The 20,538-nt window shown below is 37.6% G+C and overlaps 1 protein-coding gene across 1 annotated transcript in view; it reads left to right on the top strand.

The window, feature by feature from the left end:
- Positions 1 to 20,538, top strand: part of LOC133648205 (dynein axonemal intermediate chain 1-like) — a 44,621-nt gene that overhangs the window by 15,781 nt on the left and 8,302 nt on the right. Inside the window, exons 10-18 of the mRNA XM_062044054.1 lie at positions 1,141 to 1,225; positions 1,341 to 1,458; positions 1,543 to 1,586; positions 1,653 to 1,900; positions 5,195 to 5,275; positions 8,516 to 8,603; positions 8,686 to 8,765; positions 11,816 to 11,964; positions 19,796 to 19,895. Coding sequence (XP_061900038.1) covers positions 1,141 to 1,225; positions 1,341 to 1,458; positions 1,543 to 1,586; positions 1,653 to 1,900; positions 5,195 to 5,275; positions 8,516 to 8,603; positions 8,686 to 8,765; positions 11,816 to 11,964; positions 19,796 to 19,895 — 993 coding nt within the window. The remainder of the gene's footprint in view (positions 1 to 1,140; positions 1,226 to 1,340; positions 1,459 to 1,542; positions 1,587 to 1,652; positions 1,901 to 5,194; positions 5,276 to 8,515; positions 8,604 to 8,685; positions 8,766 to 11,815; positions 11,965 to 19,795; positions 19,896 to 20,538) is intronic.

Below are 20,538 nucleotides of genomic sequence, written 5' to 3'. Positions count from 1 at the left end.
TCACTGCATAAAGGAAGATGGTGCAGTGAATAATAGAGCTGGCCTTGCTGTGTGACATCGATGTCAGATAGGTTGAGTTGCGGCTCACCTTTAAGCTCACTAGCCCACTTTGCAATTTGATTTAGTGCAGACTTGTTTCTCAAGGACAAACTACCAAACCATGACACCAGGGAGAAGGACAGAATGGATTCAATATATGCCCGATAAAAGAGTGACAACATGGTTCCATCTATGTGGAGACTTGACCCTTGCTGTCAGGTTCAAACACTGATGACATCTATTAAACAAGACCAGAGGCAAAGAATCAAACAGAGACAGAATTCGATTTGGACTCAATATATTGAGGAGAGTCGTCTGTACACTGTACTCTTGCACAGTATCCCAGCACGCTCTCTCACAAGATTGCACTCCTCCTTCTTTATTTGACTTACTCCTCCCATCTGACCACCGCTTCCACTTCCAGAGGGAAGTGGGTCGTAAACATTGTTGCCTTTGGCTACAGAATAGTTCAAAAGAAGAGGTCGTAAAATAGTTCAAAAAGAGTTCCATAAAATAGTTAAAAAAGAGTTCGTAAAATACTTCAAATAGAGTTCGTCTGGAAATTGGGCAGATCCTGTCATCTGTCCGCTTTGAAGTCCCTGGGTTGGAACAATATCTTTCTGTTGATTACCATACATGAAAGAACACAGAAAACCCTTCATGCGGCTTTCCCCCTTACACACAAGCCTTCTTCTTGGTAGGTTTCAAAGACAGCTTTTGTCTTCTTACTTGACAGAACTCAATGTAACACAAAGTTTTTTTTGTGATAATTTAGAAACAATTATTCTAACACTTTCCTCAGGCAATGAAGACGTTGGTGTCCCTTTTCGCACACAACCTCACAGTTCATCTGGAAGGTCAGCTCTGAGTCTATGACCGTGCCAAGGTACTTGTAGCTGCCCACACAGTCTACAGGCTGACCTTTGATGACTGCCAGGTTTGGCATTGGTGTGGGTTCTACAATCAATAATAACAATAAGCTTCTCTTACGTCGCAGTCGAAGGAACCCGTTCATACACGAAAGACCTGATAAATATTCATATCCGCCTCTCCAGGTATTCCTGGATTGTTTGACAACGTTGTCTGTTTCCCCCTTTTTAGAGCGACGACATCACCCGGGTGGCAAAAGCAGCCAAGCTGTTTGAGCGAATGGTCAACCAGAACACTTTCAATGAGATCTCACAAGGTGTTAGGAACAATTTCCCTTGTGGATCATTAAAGTTTGTCCAAGTCTAAGTATTCGGTCGTGTGAGATTCCTGAGGGCTTAAATATGTCATCTGTCACGTGTCTTCCCGTTCAGATTTTAGATACTACGAGGATGCAGCAGATGAATTTAGGGAGCAGGAGGGCACTCTTCTTCCCCTGTGGAAGTTCCAGTATGAAAAAGTCAAAACCATGTGTGTCACTGCCCTCTGCTGGTAAGACATCTTTACCACCAGCAAACACTTCATTCTGCTCACTAATAGGTGGGAAATGACCGAGGAATGCACCTTATTCCACAGGAATGTTATTTACCCAGACTTTTTCGGAGTGGGATTGGGATCATGTAAGTCTAGAGTAGATTGAAATGACAATCCGACTAAGTATAAGGACTGTATTTTTCCCCTGACAGATGAATTCAGCAAACAGGGTCGTGGGATGCTTCTTTTCTACACGCTGAAGAACTCCACCTACCCCGAGTACATCTTCCCCACCAGTTGTGGCGTCCTGTGCCTGGACATCCATAAGCAACATTCCTACTTGGTGGCCGTAGGCTTCTATGATGGCTGTGTGGGCGTGTACAACCTGAAGAACAAGGGACTGGACCCCGAGTACAAGAGTACTTCTAATACCGGCAAGCACAGTGACCCCGTCTGGCAGGTAAGAGAGACTAAGTGCACCCAGAACAGTCCATATCACTCCCATTTCGTTGGCTTCCAGTCAAATTCCGCATGGAGTTTCAGATTTCAGTCCAGTCTTCCCGTGCGTTGCATGGTGGTGCCCCTCAGTACATCGCTGACTTGTTATGCTAGGTTCACACCAACGGCGCTTTGACGGCGCTTTAAAGCGGCATGCAAAGCGGCGTTAAAGCGTAACAAAGCCTGATTAGAGCGTGAGGGTCCTAATGGATCGTGGGAAAGCTTGTTCGCCAAAATTTTTTAAACGGTTTTAAAAAATTCTGCGCTCTGTCAAGAATGGAATAAAGCGCAGAGAGCATATCAAAGCGTGACAAAGCCTGACAAAGCTCAGCAAAGCTTGACTCAAAGCGTAGGAAAGCTTAACAGATCTTGGTTCAAAGCTCAATAGGAAGTGACTGTGATATTGACTAGTGACATTGAAACCTTATGTAAAACCAACACAGGATTACAAATCCATTCTCTTTTGCATCATTGCCTTTTTTATACGATGATCATTGTTTCTGTACTTCTGCTGTTTGATGTTGCACTTTGACATTACGGTCTATAATTTGTCTGTATGAAAATGTTAATAATAAAGAGAATATGTTACGTTTAAAAGAAATGCCTTTTATTATTGTCAACTAGCATAAGAAATGAAAGATAGATATTTGTCAAGATGACAAAGAAATGAAAGAAATGAAGATATAAAACATAATATAACGGGAAAAAAAAGAGAAATTGAAAAAATAAATGAATATAAAAAATTAAAGAAATGCCTTTTATATTGTCAACTAGCATAAGAAATGAAAGATAGATATTTATCAAGATGACAAAGAAATGAAAGAAATGAAGATATAAAACATAATATAACGGAAAAAAAAAGAGAAATTGAAAAAATAAATGAATATAAAAAATAAAAGAAATGCCTTTTATATTGTCAACTAGCATAAGAAATGAAAGATAGATATTTATTAAGATGACAAAGAAATAAAAGAAATGAAGATATAAAACATAATATAACGTAAAAAAAAAAAAAGACATTAAAAAATAAATGAATATAAAAAATAAAAGAAATGCCTTTTATATTGTCAACTAGCATAAGAAATGAAAGATAGATATTTATTAAGATGACAAAGAAATAAAAGAAATGAAGATACAAAACATAATATAACGGAAAAAAAAGAGAAATTGAAAAAATAAATGAATATTAAAAATAAAAGAAATGCCTTTTATATTGTCAACTAGCATAAGAAATGAAAGATAGATATTTATTAAGATGACAAATAAATAAAAGAAATGAAGATACAAAACATAATATAACGGAAAAAAAAGAGAAATTGAAAAAAGAAATGAATATAAAAAATAAAAGAAATGCCTTTTATATTGTCAACTAGCATAAGAAATGAAAGATATATATTTATTAAGATGACAAAGAAATAAAAGAAATGAAGATATAGAACATAATATAACGGGAAAAAAAAGAGAAATTGAAAAAATAAATGAATATAAAAAATAAAAGAAATGCCTTTTATATTGTCAACTAGCATAAGAAATGAAAGATAGATATTTATTAAGATGACAAAGAAATAAAAGAAATGAAGATATAAAACATAATAAATAATAAACATAATATAACGAAAAAAAAAGAGAAATTGAAAAAATAAATGAATATAAAAAATGTGTGGAAAACAGTATACTGAGTTTTTCACATTTTTTTCTTATTTTTGTTGTAACAATGCACAACAGAGCTTGATAATTGTGTCAGAGCCTGATTTAAAGCGTCATGATCGCATCAAAGCATAATAAAGTTCAATAAAGCGTAATAAAACGTATCAAAGCGTGATTTAAAGCGTATCAAAGCGGGATCAAATCGTGAGGAACGGTAACAAAGCGGCAACTAATTCGTATCAGAGCGTATCAACATTACTTCGGAGATCGGGATATTCGTGGAAAAATTGACAAAAATGACGGCGCTTTGCTCGCCGCTTTAAAGCGCGGCAAGCGCCGTTGGTGTGAACCAGGCATTAGGCCCCTACCCTTCAGGGTCTTCAAGCCAGGGTCTTCTTAAGATCCCAGAAACTCATTTTAAAACCTGTGGAGACCTGGCATTCCAGGCTATAGCTCCCAGACTACTTGCACCAGTCCCTCTGTGATCTTGACTGTGTTGACACTTTTAAGAAACATTTGAAAACTTCTCTTTCTAGTAAAGCTTTTAGTTAATACACCTTTTAACTATCATTTTTAATCCACTTTGTATCCTTTTTATGATGTTGTTTTCATTGAATTGTTTTACTTCACCTATGTTTTTTTTACAGCACTTTGTAATTTTATCTGTGAAAACCGCTTTATAAATACAATTCACTTACTTACTTAATTACTAAGGAACGCTTTAAAAGATTCAGATTCTGCTTTACCGTCAAATCTCAAAAATGGTGTTACATAAGAGAATGTCAGATGTTAACATGACAAAAGGAAGGCAGCCACCGTTCAAGTTGCCATAGAGCAGAGTCACCGCTGAGCAAACTAGTGCTTGAGATAGGATGCAAAGACGGGGGGACGGTGCAGTTAACATTAGGCCCATTTCCACCAAAAGTTCCGGTTCCTAGAACTTCTACTTCCTGGATCTATTAGTTCCTGTAGAAGTGTGTGGTTTGTGTTTCCACCACATTTCACAGTTCAGGTAGTTTATACATATCAAACTGACGTATGGAGGAGTGGTTTAGTCCAGTGGTCCGCAACCACCGGGCCGTGGCCCGGTACCGATCCGCGGACCGATTGGCCGCGCAAGAAATTAAAAAAAAAAAAAAAAAACATTTTAAATTAAATCAACATAAAAAACACAATATATACATATTGTGTATGTTTATGTCAATATAGATCAATACAGTCTGCAGGGATACAGTCCGTAAGCACACATGATTGTATTTCTTTATGAGAAAAAAAAAAAAAAAAAAAAAAAAAATTCCCCCCCCTCCCCCCGGTCCGTGGGACAAATTTTCAAGTGTTGACCGGTCCCCAGCTACAAAAAGGTTGGGGACCACTGGTTTAGTCTATTTCTACACTGATACCATGTCAATTAAGAAATATTAGGTCACAGTTCTTAACACCTTAAAAATCCTCCTAATTGGCCATCAGAGCCAGGGAACATGTGAGGAACCAGTGCTCTGAGCTGAAGTGAAGGAGACACAGGAAGTCCAACTAAGGAAATAAAAGCACAGACAGGAAATAGAAAGTCCAACTAAAAAAAAACGTATTGTTCCTCTTGTTTTGCATTCAGGTTCGGTGGCAGAAAGACAACAGCCTCAATTTCTATTCCGTGTCCTGTGATGGCCGAGTCGTGTCTTGGACAATCATGAAGGTTTGTTTAGAGAAATATGTTTTTGTCTGACAGGAACTGGTAATGGTGTGCAGCTGCATCTGGTCACTGTTGGCAACATTCTGTCATGTTCTGTGGTCATGTTTTGTTTTGTTAATTTCTGGTTGTTTAAGAGTCTTTTAGTTCCTGTTGACGCTCCCTGGTTTGGTCACCGTGGTAACTCATTGTTTTCACCTGTTTGGACTCACGCACCTGTTGTTAATCATGTGACATTATTATTTAAAGGCCTACTGAAAGCCACTACTACCGACCACGCAGTCTGATAGTTTATACATCAATGATGAAATCTTAACATTGCAACACATGCCAATACGGCCGGGTTAACTTATAAAGTGACATTTAAAACTTCCCGGGAAATATCCGGCTGAAACATCGCGGTATGATGACGTATGCGCGTGACGAAGTCCGAGTAACGGAAGTTATGGTACCCCGTAGAATCCTATACAAAAAGCTCTGTTTTCATTTCATAATTCCACAGTATTCTGGACATCTTTTGCAATTTTTTTAATGAACAATGAAGGCTGCAAAGAAGACAGTTGTAGGTGGGATCAGTGTATTATCTGCGGACTACAGCAACACAACCAGGAGGACTTTGTTGGAGCGCTAGCCGCGCTAGCCGCGCTAGCCGCCGACCTCACCTTGACTTCCTACGTCTCCGGGCCGCCAAACGCATCGGGTGAAGTCCTTCGTCCTTCTGCCGATCGCTGGAACGCAGGTGAGCACGGGTGTTGATGAGCAAATGAGGGCTGGCTGGCGTAGGTGGAGAGCTAATGTTTTTAGCATAGCTCTGTGCAGTCCGGTTGCTAAGTTAGCTTCAATGGCGTCGTTAGCACAGCATTGTTAACCTTCGCCAGCCTGGAAAACATTAACCGTGTATTTACATGTCCACGGTTTAATAGTATTGTTGATTTTCTATCTATCCTTCCAGTCAGGGGTTTATTTATTTTGTTTCTATATGCAGTTAAAGCACGATGCTATCACGTTAGCTCGTAGCTAAAGCATTTCGCTGATGTATTGTCGTGGAGATAAAAGGCACTGAATGTCCATTTCGCGTTCTCGACTCTCATTTTCAAGAGGATATAGTATCCGAGGTGGTTTGAAATACAAATCTGTGATCTACAATAGAAAAAGGAGAGTGTGGAATCCAATGAGCCAGCTTGTACCTAAGTTACGGTCAGAGCGAAAAAAGATACGTCCATCGCTGCCTCTCAAGTCGTTCACTGTAACGTTCCTCATCTACGAATCTTTCATCCTCGCTCAAATTAATGGGGTAATCATCACTTTCTCGGTCCGAATCTCTCTCGCTCCATTGAAAACAACGGGGAATTGTGAGGAATACTAGCTCCTGTGACGTCACGCTACTTCCGGTACAGGCAAGGCTTTTTTTTTATCAGCGAGCAAAAGTTGCGAACTTTATCGTCGATTTTCTCTACTAAATCCTTTCAGCAAAAATATGGCAATATCGCGAAATTATCAAGTATGACACATAGAATGGATCTGCTATTCCCGTTTAAATAAAAAAAAATAATTTCAGTAGGCCTTTAAGCCTGTAGTTGCCAGGGAATCGGCTGGCGACATTCTGTCACGACGTGGACCGTGGCGACGCAAATTACTGCGTGGATTGTTTTCCCAAGATGCAAAACGACTTGACTGGACACGGCGTGAAGGTAAAGACATGTTTAATTCGGACTATAAAAAGAACAAACAAAAGGCGCGCACGAGGCGGGGATACAAACTTGGCTATGAAAACAAAACAAAACTAGCACAAAGGCAAAACTATGGACATGAAACAAATAAACTTACTGTGACAAGAACTATGGCATGGACTATGATATCAAGGGTATCATCAGGTAACAAGGGTAGCATGGTGTGACAGTCCTAGGCTGTCGGGTGGGTTCCATGGACCATCAAAGGAAGACATGTTGCGGCAGGTGTAGACTTTCGTTTATTTTTTCAAATAAAACCCCTCAGTCTCAGGTCGCTTTGCAGCTCCTCTTCCCTGCTCGCTCTCCGGTCCGCTTTTCAGCCGGCCGCGTCTTCGTCTTCGGCGTCGTGTTCGCTCCTCATTAACCTCTGCGTGTCTCGCTGACTCTCCACCTCCTTCTCTCCCGTCGCTCTCGGCCGCTGTCTCTTTAAACACTGCGAGGGGATTAGGTAATTGTGACAAGGTGCGTGATCCCCGCACCTGGTTGCCGCGTCTCTCTCGCCGCTTGCTGGCCGTCCCCGTCTCCTCGCCGCCATCTTGGAGTGGGCCCCGGCGCAGCACGCCCCGCCGTCGGTCCTCCGGCTCCGCCTCGCCACACATGGGTAGCATGGGTATCAGAGGTACCCTTGATATCATAATCCATGCCATAGTTCTTGTCACAGTAAGTGTTTATTTGTTTCATGTCCATAGTTTTGCCTTTGTGCTAGTTTTTTTTTGTTTTTATAGCGAAGTTTGTATCTCCGCCTTGTGCGCGCCTTTTGTTTGTTCTTTTTACAGTCAGAATTAAACATGTCTTTACCTTCACGCCGTGTCCAGTCAAGTCGTTTTGCATCTTGAGAAGGTGATTGGCTGCAAGCTCCCATCCCTCCAGGACTTGTTCTCCTCCAGGACCAGGAGGCGTGTGGGTCAGATCACAGCTGACTCTTCTCACCCTAGACAAACTATTCTCCCCTCTCCCCTCAGGCAGGACACTACGCTCCATCCAGACCCACACCTCCCGCCACCTGAACAGTTTTTTCCCCTCGGCCATCAGGCAAATGAACAATAACTCCTAACAGTAGCTCCTTGAATTCCTTCTAAGTCTATCTGATAGCTCAGTTACAGCTCTTTTTATGACCAAATATGTGTTATATGTGTTTTATGTTGCACCATTGCACCAAGAAAAATTCCTAGTTTGTGAACCCGTTCTCAAACAATGGCAATAAAACTATTCTGATTCTGATTCTGATCTTGGGAAAACAATCCACGCAGTAATTTGCGTCGCCACAGTCCACGTCGTGACAGAATGTCGCCCGCCGATTCCCTGGCAACTACAGGCTTAAATGGTAATGTCACATGATTAACAACAGGTGCGTGAGTCCAAACAGGTGAAAACAATGAGTTGCCATGGTGACCAAACCAGGGAGCGTAAACAGGGACTAAAAGGGTCTTAAACAACCAGAAAAATAACAGAACAAAACATGACCGCAGAACATGACACATTCAGACACTTCAAATATGTATTTGTGTTCATGCAGAACGAGCTGGTCTTCACAGATGCTATCAGGCTAATGCTAACCGATCCAGTGTCTGATGGCCTAGATGGTATCAAAGAGCTCACATCTGGTGAGATTATTATTGTATCCATAATCTATAACTGCTATTTAGTTAATAGTAATAGTAATCCTGGTACCTGATGTCTACACAGCTGGTGGTACTTCCATGGACTTCCACAGGCAGATCGAGTCTCTCTTCCTTGTTGGCACCGAGGAGGGTAAAATACACAAGGTGTGTTGGAATGAAGTGTCAGTGCTTTGAAATACAACACAACTGATGTAGTCTGACTGGATGCACTTTATTTATGACTGCAATCACACCTGCACGCCAAACTGGGAAATTCATCAAACACTTTTCAACACTCAGAGGACCTCATTACTCTCTTTCATACCTGTTTTCTCTGCTTTAGAGGAATTCTTCTTGACATAAGCCAGGGGTGTCAAACTCATTTTAGCTCAGGGGCCACACGGAGGGAAATCTATTACCAAATGGGCCAGACAGGTAAAATCATGGCATGACAACCTAAAAATAAAGACCATTTCAAATGGATTTCTGTGTTTCAAACACGCACATTTTTTTTTTTTTTAGAAATGTATTAATATTAATCAGTCCAACAAAATATTACACAATAATACAATTATAATACAATCCCAATTCCAAAAACCAAACCCAGCCCAGCAACATTCAGAATAGCAATCAACAGAGCAATTGAAGACACACAAACAATCCAAAATGGTGAAACAAAAATGGATAATAACAGTTAAATATTAATATTAACTACCATGAATTGATTTAAACAAGTTGAACAACTTATTGGGGTGTTACCATTTAGTGGTCAATTGTACGGAATGTGTACTGTACTGTGCAATCTACTAATAAAAGTCTCAATCAATCAATAAGAGTTCCAACATAACAGTGATTAAAAATCCGTCATTGACATGATCATCACAGCCATTTATAAAAAATTCAATAAAAACATTTAAAAAATGAACAATAGTGTCACAGTGGCTTACGCTTGCATCACATCTCATAAGCTTGACAACACACTGTGTCCAATATTTACCACAAAGATAAAATAAGTCATATTTTAGGTTCATTTAATAGTTAAAACAAATTTAAATAATGCATCCCATATTCCAATATATGACTCATGATTATCTAAACTTTCTTTCTTTAGTTTATGTCGTACATGAACACACTTACAGTATAAAACATGGGTCACCAACGCGGTGCCCGTGGGCACCGGGTAGCCCGTAAGGACCAGATGAGTTGCCCGCTGGCCTGTTCTAAAAATAGCTCAAATAGCAGCACTTACCAGTGAGCTGCCTCTATTTTTTAAATTTTATTTATTTACTAGCAAGCTGGTCTCGCTTTGCCCGACATTTTTAATTCTAAGAGAGACAAAACTCAAACAGAATTTGAAAATCCAAGAAAATATTTTAAAGACTTGGTCTTCACTTGTTGAAATAAATTCATTAATTTGTTTTACTTTGCTTCTTATAACTTTCAGAAAGACAATTTTAGAGAAAAAATACAACCTTAAAAATGATTTTAGGATTTTTAAACACATATACCTTTTTACCTTTTAAATTCCTTCCTCTTCTTTCCTGACAATTTAAATCAATGTTAAAGTAAATTTTTTTATTTTTATTGTAAAGAATAATAAATACATTTTAATGTAATTCTTTATTTTAGCTTCTGTTTTTTCGACGAAGAATATTTGTGAAATATTTCTTCAAACTTATTATGATTAAAATTCAAAAAAATTATTCTGGCAAAACTAGAAAATCTGTAGAAGTTTGATACACACTTAAATAAATTGCCAGAAATAGCCAATTTGCTCAATTTACTTTTAACTCTATGTTATTATTAATAATTAATGATATTTATCTTTGTGGAAACACTGATCATCTTAATGATTTCTCACAATAAATATGTATAGAAACAGATAAATATCAATATGCAACACTTTATTTTTATATTTTCTCTAAGTGCACATTTTTCAAATGGAACATTTTCAAATGATCACTTCTAAGACTTTAACTAGTTAGCCTCTAACATTTTTTAACAAATCATGAATTACTTTGCACCATGTTTGTACAAATAATAACTCATGTAAAATACAAAAGTCAACTCTCAAATTTTTAAATAAATCATGTCACACTTTGAACTGGACACCAAATCTGTTATCTGTTTCTTTGTCAGTTAGTGAAGACCAAGTCTTTAAAATATTTTCTTGGATTTTCAAATTCTATTTGAGTTTTGTCTCTCTTAGAATTAAAAATGTCGAGCAAAGCGAGACCAGCTTGCTAGTAAATAAATACAATTTAAAAAATAGAGGCAGCTCACTGGTAAGTGCTGCTATTTGAGCTATTTTTAGAACAGGCCAGCGGGCTACTCATCTGGTCCTTACGGGCTACCTGGTGCCCGCGGGCACCGCGTTGGTGACCCCTGATCTAGAGATTTAAACCTTGAATAATAATACTACTAAACAATGACACATTTTTTTATATTTTTTGTACCAAAACCCTTTGGGGTCCTTTGGTGGATCAAGTCTGAGTGGAGGCCTAAATGTATATTTTTTATACATATATTGTATTAATTTACTTTACAAAAGAGAAGTGTAGGATACTTCTCTTGTTGCCTTATTTGTATTTGACCACTACTGTTTTCTGTTTATTTGTTACTGACTGTGGCAGGACACCTCTGCCTCTGTTTCACTTTATGTTGCTGGTAAATAATATGGTTGTAGTAGTAGGCTAAAGTTAAATTATTTAGTATGCACTAATTAAAGGGGCAGAGCTTTAAGAGACATTTTAGCTTTTCTATTTTATAAGATATATTTTTTGTAAGAACCACAATTAATAAATATATTTCAGTGAATAACTTATTGTTCAAATCTGTATATAAATATGTACATAAAGTGTTGTAATTATACAGTAAAATGGATGGATGGATGGACGTTTAAAACAAAACTGTTATTATTAATTAGTAAGTATACATTTTTTGAGCCTTTTTAGAGAAAATCATATCATTGTAGTAAATTATGCAAATGACTCGATGATGTCATGGTGACCACGCCCATAACCACGCCCATAGCCACGCCCTCACCGCCACAGGTATCTTGGCAGTTTATAGGAAACACTGTATTGTATTGTTAAGCTGTCAATCATCTCAAGAAAAACCTAATAGAATACCACCAGCAACGTTTTATCCAGAGTACATAGTCCGAAGGCTTTGCATTGTTCACCATAGATAGACCCTTTCGTCTCATTCCCTAGTGCTCCAAGAATTACTCCAACCAATACCTGGCCACCTACGATGCCCACAACATGGCAGTGCATACAGTGAAGTGGAATCCCTACCACCCAAAGGTTTTTATCTCTTGCAGTTCAGACTGGACCGTCAAGATCTGGGACCATGATTACAAGTAAGGGTCAAGACATTTTATGACATGCAGTTTTATTCGGATATTCAGGTTTAAAGGAGCCATATGTAGGAATCTGGCCAGAAATAGTACTGGTCAAAATTCTGTAGTCCCCTCTCCCTGACTGAGGTTGCCAGATACGCAGCCGAATCCAGCTTGATCGACTGGGCTAGTCCAAGGAATTTCAAACTTCCACTGCCTCTTACTAGGGGTTGAGGTGCTGGGACCGTAATAGTTGAATAGACAAGCGTTTTGTCAATAACAAATCTCTAAACAACCCATTTCACACAGAAATGAGGCTATTTTCAGGAAGAAGTATGTCATGCCTGGATACAATATCACAACAAATGGCAATCATATGGTTATTGTCAAAACTATCAGAAAACAAAGACTAAAACCAACTACAACCAACACTAGCAATGGTTGATGTCAGGTTTAAGCACTGAACGATCTATTAAACAGAACAAGAAGCAAGGAATCAGGCAGAGACAGAGTTAAATTTTGCTCATGAGGAGAATGCATGGAGCTGCACACTCAGTTACAGTCTCACCCTACGCTCTGAGGAACAGCCCCCGCTCTCCTCTTTTTATTCAGTTTGGGAGTTCCCTAGTTACATCGCTGACGCTGCTTCTAAAGGGAGGGGTCACACATTATGCGAGCAGCTCAGTACGCACAATACGTGATTATTCAGAACGGAATGCGCTGGGGGCGTTGTGATTGCGCCCTGTCTCTGCTTTTTCTGCCTGCTGTCGATATGCCTTATCTTCGTTGAGGTCATGGTTCGTCCTTGGCTGTTAGCAAGCTGAAAGACAGAAAACATCTGCGGCGAGGCCAGTCCTCACATGCAGTGGAAGATAACAAGTTGTGTGCCCTTGTACGAGAAGGAAAAGTACAGCTTGAGCAGAATAGATAATAACTAGAGCAGGGGTCACCAACCTTTTTGAAACCAAGAGCTACTTCTTGGGTACTGATTAATGCGAAGGGCTACCAGTTTGATGCACACTTAAATAAATTGCCAGAAATAGCCAATTTGCTCAATTTACCTTTAACTCTAAGTTATTATTAATAATTAATGATATTTACACTTAATTGAACGGTTTAAAAGAGGAGAAAACACGAAAAAAAAAAAGACAATTAAATTTTGAAACATAGTTTATCTTCAATTTCGACTCTTTAAAATTCAAAATTCAACCGAAAAAAAGAATAGAAAAATTTAAAAAAAAAATTATGGAACATCATTAGTAATTTTTCCTGATTAAGATTAATTTTAGAATTTTGATGACATATTTTAAATAGGTTAAAATCCAATCTACACTTTGTTAGAATATATAACAAATTGGACCAAGCTATATTTCTAACAAAGACAAATCATTTTTTCTTCTAGATTTTCCAGAACAAAATTTTTTAAAGAAATTCAAAAGACTTTGAAATAAAATTCAAATTTGATTCTACAGATTTTCTAGTTTTGCCAGAATAATTTTTTTGAATTTTAATCATAATAAGTTTGAAGAAATATTTCACAAATATTGTTCATCGAAAAAACAGAAGCTAAAATGGAGAATTAAATTAAAATTTATTTATTATTCTTTACAATAAAAAAAATAAATTTACTTTAACATTGATTTAAATTGTCAGGAAAGAAGAGGAAGGAATTTAAAAGGTAAAAAGGTATATGTGTTTAAAAATCCTAAAATCCTTTTTAAGGTTGTATTTTTTCTCTAAAATTGTCTTTCTGAAAGTTATAAGAAGCAAAGTAAAACAAATTAATGAATTTATTTCAACAAGTGAAGACCAAGTCTTTAAAATATTTTCTTGGATTTTCAAATTCTATTTGAGTTTTGTCTCTCTTAGAATTAAAAATGTCGGGCAAAGCGAGACCAGCTTGCTAGTAAATAAATAAAATTTAAAAAATAGAGGCAGCTCACTGGTAAGTGCTGCTATTTGAGCTATTTTTAGAACAGGCCAGCGGGCTACTCATCTGGTCCTTACGGGCTACCTGGTGCTACCCATGAACTAGAGCAACGGCCTTTAAGCATAAGAGTTGTGTTTTAACTTTATATATAATTATTCCAAGTTATACTGGTGAAAATAAGTAGAGCATGCTTAGCAGCCTAATATACGCCCAAAATTAAAGAAGAGACATTTTACTAAAGTATGCCTATAGGCTACTGTTTCGAACGTTTCAGATTGCCATATAACTTGGTACATGTAGTTCACAATACTCAAAAACACATATGAGGAATTCTTTTATCATGTGATTTGGCTGTCTCCATACGTTTCACATTGCCACCACAGCCGTGCTAATATTGGAACCCATTTCCTCAGCGTGTCAGCATATTGAGAAGGAAATAGACACTGACCCTACCCATATCTACCCATTTATTTGTCGGAAATATACTTTTCCCTGTCAGTTGGATCACACATCAGCATACGGGCATATAGTTCCCCGTTAGCCTAAATGTCAATGTGTCATTGACGCTATTGGAAAAGAACATGACTTATTAATGCCTTTTGACATGACATTGTTTCATATGGCACCTTTATGTGTTTATTTATTTTTAACTTTTGATTGTTGAATTTTTGCTTCTCGAGATGAAGTCTCAAAGATCACTGTCTGTGCTGGCATTTAGGAAAATAGCTTGGTTTGTATTGGCCCATGGCCGACATGTTCCGGATTAGAGCATTACACAAAAGACTCAAGACAAAAGGAAACTTGCTCAATTACCCCGTAAAAATAGGACCCGACAACCAAAGTGGTGGACCAACTGTGCGTCTTTGACGATATCCATTTGTCCCGTCATGATCACCATGAATTGATTAACGTGGACCCCGACTTAAACAAGTTGAAAAACGTATTCGGGTGTTACCATTTAGTGGTCAATTGTACGGAATATGTACTGTACTGTGCAATCTACTAATAGAAATTTCAATCAATCAATCAATGAACATGTGTACAAACGTCTTGCAAGATATAGTTTCCGAGTTTCCTATAGCCCTCAAAAAGGTTTAAGTTGGCGATATAATAATATTAGTGCAGTGAAGAATAATAATATGAAGAACTGTAATATCTCAAGTTAAACAATAAGGGTGCCAGAATTTACACCAGAGGAACCTCACAGGGCGCAGCCATTTAGTCTGAGACACAGGTTACCAAGGTATGTCCTGTGATGGAGATAGGACTTGAACGTGACGACCGGGTCGCATGACTGACTTCGGACACAGCGTGCAGGTAGGAAATGATTTATTTTAGAAATAAATCAGACGGGGACAAACAAAAACGTGCTCATAGCACGGAAGGCAAAAACTAAGGGGGGCTAGCGTTGGAGTTAGCAAACAAATGAACCTAGGGTGGAGGCTAGTATACAAAGCAGGAGTCAATACTGTCGTCAGCTGTCGCATGAGGCAAATTCGGAATCCAGGCCGACTGACCGGCAAAGGCAGGCTTAAATAATGCTTCTGATTAGTGCTCGGGAAACAGGTGAGCGTCCCGAACACCAATCAGAGAATGTGGAAATAATAAGCACCCATGGTAACTAAAAACAAAAACAGGAACTGAGGGAGTCCAAAAACCAAACAGAACATGATTCGTGCAGCGGATCATAACATTGAACAAGTTAATATTCCTACAATAAGATAGGGTGGTCAACTGAGTCCCGCAGAACTTAGACTGAGACTTTAACTGCGTCTCAGGCGGGTATCATTAGTCACCTTGATCAGAACTCTCTCAGTGCTATGGTGGGGCCTAAAGCCTGATGGTCTAGTGCAGTGGTTCTTAACTTGGGTTCGATCGAACACTAGGGGTTCGGTGAGTCGGGCTCAGGGGTTCGGCGGAGATCAAGACACACCCGACTCATCGCGTAAACAAAAACTTCTCCCTATCGGGGTATTACAGATACGACAACAGCAGAAGTCAGACTGCTTTGCAGGTGTGTAATTTGTTGTGAGTTCATGCTCTGCGTAACAAAACTAGGTATAATGATTGATGATCAATTGAACTGGAAATCTCACGTAAAAAATATACAACATAAAGTAGCAAGAAACACGTCAATAATGAATAAAGCAAAACATGTTCTAGACCAAAAATCCCTTCACATTCTCTACTGCTCGCTAGTGTTACCATATCTGAGCTGCTGTGTAGAAATATGGGGGAATAACTACAAAAGTACACTTCATTCATTAAGGGTGCTACAAAAAAGATCAGTTAGAATAATACATCATGTTGGATATAGAGAACATACAAACACTTTATTTATTGAATCAAAAATACTGAAATTCCACGACGTAGTGAATTTGCAAACAGCTAAAATGATGCACAAAGCAAACTATAACCTGCTACCCAAGAATATACAACAATTCTTCTCAAAAAAAGAGGAGAGATATAATCTTAGAGAAAAACGTAATTTAAAACATTTGTTTGCACGTACAACACTTAAGACCTTCAGTATATCAGTATGTGGAATTCAAGGATGGAATGGATTAAGCAAAGCAATCAAGCAATGTACTAATATGATCCTCTTCAAGAAACTCTTCAAACTTAAAGTGTTTACAAAGCACAAAGAAGAGGAACCATGACAAACATTCTCAATTTATTTCATCCATCCATTCATTCATTCTTAAAGTAATCTTACTTATCTCATCGTATGAAATATGACTTACTTCACCAATTATTATTATTACATTCTTACTATTATTTATGTATTTATTTTTATTGTGATTACCTATGGAGTTTATTGTGAATAAATTGTGAACGGGAAGTGAACAAAAAGTTTTAGCAACTGTTATGTAAAGAAAAGAGGTAGGATTAAATAAGCTCTGCTTCTTCCAACTCCTTTTCGAACATGTTGAAAAGACAAACTGGAAATTGTGATGTGTCATGTTGTATGCTTGCATGTTCCAAATAAACTCCAACTCAAACTCAAACTCAAGGTGATGTTCAAGCACGGTTCATTTTGTGCACCAGTAATAAAACATGGTAACACTTTAGTATGGGGAACATATTCACTAGAGATGTCCGATAATATCGGCCTGCCGATATTATCGGACGATATATGCGTTAAAATGTAATATCGGAAATTATCTGTATCGTTTTTTTTTATTATCGGTATCGTTTTTTTTTTTTTTTTAATTAAATCAACATAAAAACACAAGATACACTTACAATTAGTGCACCAACCCAAAAAACCTCCCTCCCCCATTCACACTCATTCACACAAAAGGGTTATTTCTTTCTGTTATTAATATTCTGCTTCCTACATTATATATCAATATATATCAATACAGTCTGCAAGGGATACAGTCCGTAAGCACACATGATTGTGCGTGCTGCTGGTCCACTAATAGTACTAACCTTTAACAGTTAATTTTACCAATTTTCATTCATTACTAGTTTCTATGTACCTGTTTTTATATTGTTGTACTTTCTTTTTTATTCAAGAAAATGTTTTTAATTTATCTTATTTTACAAATTTTTTTAAAAAGTACCTTATCTTCACCATACCAGGTTGCCCAAATTAGGCATAATAATGTGTTAATTCCACGACTGCATATATCGGTTGATATCGGTTTCGGTAATTAAAGAGTTGGACAATATCGGAAATTATCGGTATCGGGTTTTTTTTATTATCGGTATCGTTTTTTTTTTTTTTTAATTAAATCAACATAAAAAACGCAAGATACACTTACAATTAGTGCACCAACCCAAAAAACCTCCCTCCCCCATTTACACTCATTCACACAAAAGGGTTGTTTCTTTCTGTTATTAATATTCTGGTTCCTACATTATATATCAATATATATCAATACAGTCTGCAAGGGATACAGTCCGTAAGCACACATGATTGTGCATGCTGCTGGTCCACTAATAGTACTAACCTTTAACAGTTAATTTGACTCATTTTCATTCATTACTAGTTTCTATGTAACTGTTTTTATATTGTTGTACTTTCTTTTTTATTCAAGAAAATGTTTTTAATTTATTTATCTTATTTTACTAATTTTTTTAAAAAGTACCTTATCTTCACCATACCTGGTTGCCCAAATTAGGCATAATAATGTGTTAATTCCACGACTGCATATATCGGTTGATATCGGTATCGGTAATTAAAGAGTTGGACAATATCGGAAATTATCGGTATCGGGTTTTTTTTATTATCGGTATCGTTTTTTTTTTTTTTTTTTTAAAATTAAATCAACATAAAAAACACAAGATACACTTACAATTAGTGCACCAACCCAAAAAACCTCCCTCCCCCATTCACACTCATTCACACAAAAGGGTTGTTTCTTTCTGTTATCAATATTCTGGTTCCTACATTATATATCAATATATATCAATACAGTCTGCAAGGGATACAGTCCGTAAGCACACATGATTGTGCGTGCTGCTGGTCCACTAATAGTACTAACCTTTAACACTTAATTTTACTCATTTTCATTCATTACTAGTTTCTATGTAACTGTTTTTATATTGTTGTACTTTCTTTTTTATTCAAGAAAATGTTCTTAATTTATTTATCTTATTTTACTAATTTTTTAAAAAAGTACCTTATCTTCACCATACCTGGTTGCCCAAATTAGGCATAATAATGTGTTAATTCCACGACTGCATATATCGGTTGATATCGGTATCGGTTGATATCGGTATCGGTAATTAAAGAGTTGGACAATATCGGAAATTATCGGTATCGTTTTTTTTTTTTATCGGTATCGTTTTTTTTGTTGTTGTTTTTTAAAAAAATTAAATCAACATAAAAACACAAGATACACTTACAATTAGTGCACCAACCCAAAAAACCTCCCTCCCCCATTTACACTCATTCACACAAAAGGGTTGTTTCTTTCTGTTATTAATATTCTGGTCCCTACCTTATATATCAATATATATCAATACAGTCTGCAAGGGATACAGTCCGTAAGCACACATGATTGTGCGTGCTGCTGGTCCACTAATAGTACTAACCTTTAACAGTTAATTTGACTAATTTTCATTCATTACTAGTTTCTATGTAACTGTTTTTATATTGTTGTACTTTCTTTTTTATTCAAGAAAATGTTTTTAATTTATTTATCTTATTTTACAAATTTTTTTAAAAAGTACCTTATCTTCACCATACCTGGTTGCCCAAATTAGGCATAATAATGTGTTAATTCCCCGACTGCATATATCGGTTGATATCGGTATCGGTTGATATCGGTATCGGTAATTAAAGAGTTGGACAATATCGGAATATCGGATATCGGCAAAAAGCCATTATCGGACATCCCTAATATTCACCATTAATTAGTTGCTTATTAACATGCAAATTAGTAACATATTGGCTCTTAACTAGTCATTATTAAGTACTTAATAATGCCTTATTCTGCATGGTCTTATTATAACTCTAACCCTGGCCCTAGCCCTAACCCTAACCCTCTAACCCCAACCAAATAACTCTAAATTAAGTCTTTGTTACTTAGAATATGTTCCCCATACTAAAGTGGTACCAAAAACATATAACTTTGTCTTGAATTTGAAAAAATACATTTTATTTTTCACTAAAGAAGGGTTGGGCGAATGCGCATATGAAACTGGTGGGGTTCGGCACCTCCAACAAGGTTAAGAACCACTGGTCTAGCGGTTGATTCACCTGATTTCTATGAAGACAGCGTGGGTTCTATCCCCACTTAGTCTGAATGATTTCTGTCTATATTCTATAAGTGCCCTGTGACTGACTGACAAGCGACCAGGTATGGTCTGCCTTTCTCCCACCACACACGGGACCCCGAACAGGATAAGCCGTATAATGGATGGATTGTTTGAAGTGTACGACTTTGAATTCCAAATAATTTCTTGCAGCACTCCCATGTTTACCTTTGAACTGAATGCCTCAGTTGGTGATGTGGTCTGGGCTCCGAACTCCTCCACCGTCTTTGCTGCCGTCACCACAGAAGGATTGGTAATAGTCACTTTCAACCATCACTAGTCTGCTCAATATGTTCTACTTCTTATTGTACTGAATGAAACATGTCCATGGCTGTAGGTGACATTTAGTTGGATTGGTTTGTGAATGAGATTTTTCAACAGCTAAAGTAGAAGCCATATTTCCTTGTAATGACTACAAGCTGTCTATTATCCGCCGTAACAATGGACCCGTCGGTGCATACTTTTTGTGCATCTGGCACTCAGACGCACACAGTCATCTCTTGTGTTGAAAGAGTGGGATCATTCACCGCACGTGGGCAGCCAGCACACCTACACGTACTGTGCATTCGGAAAGTATTCACAGCGCTTCACCATTTCCCCATTTTCTTACGTGACATCCTTATTCCAAGATGGAATACGTTCATTTCGGTCCTCAAAAGTCTTCAGACAAATAACCCATAATGTGACAACGGGAATAAATCACATGTACAGAAGTATTGCTCAATACTGAGTGATGCGCCTTACAGCCTCAAGTCTTTTTGAATGCGATGCCACAGAGTTAAACAACTTGCACTGAGCCTAGTCTATAAAATCCGCTACACCTCCCTGATACCGAAGTACATGTCAAACTACCAGGGGGTGCTCCACTAACCACGTTAAACCCAGATTCCGAACTA

Source organism: Entelurus aequoreus, linkage group LG01 (assembly GCF_033978785.1).
Source record: "Entelurus aequoreus isolate RoL-2023_Sb linkage group LG01, RoL_Eaeq_v1.1, whole genome shotgun sequence".
Lineage (NCBI taxonomy): Eukaryota > Metazoa > Chordata > Actinopteri > Syngnathiformes > Syngnathidae > Entelurus > Entelurus aequoreus.
Note: the sequence above shows the minus strand (reverse complement) of the source record. Positions and strands in the feature narration are given on the sequence as shown.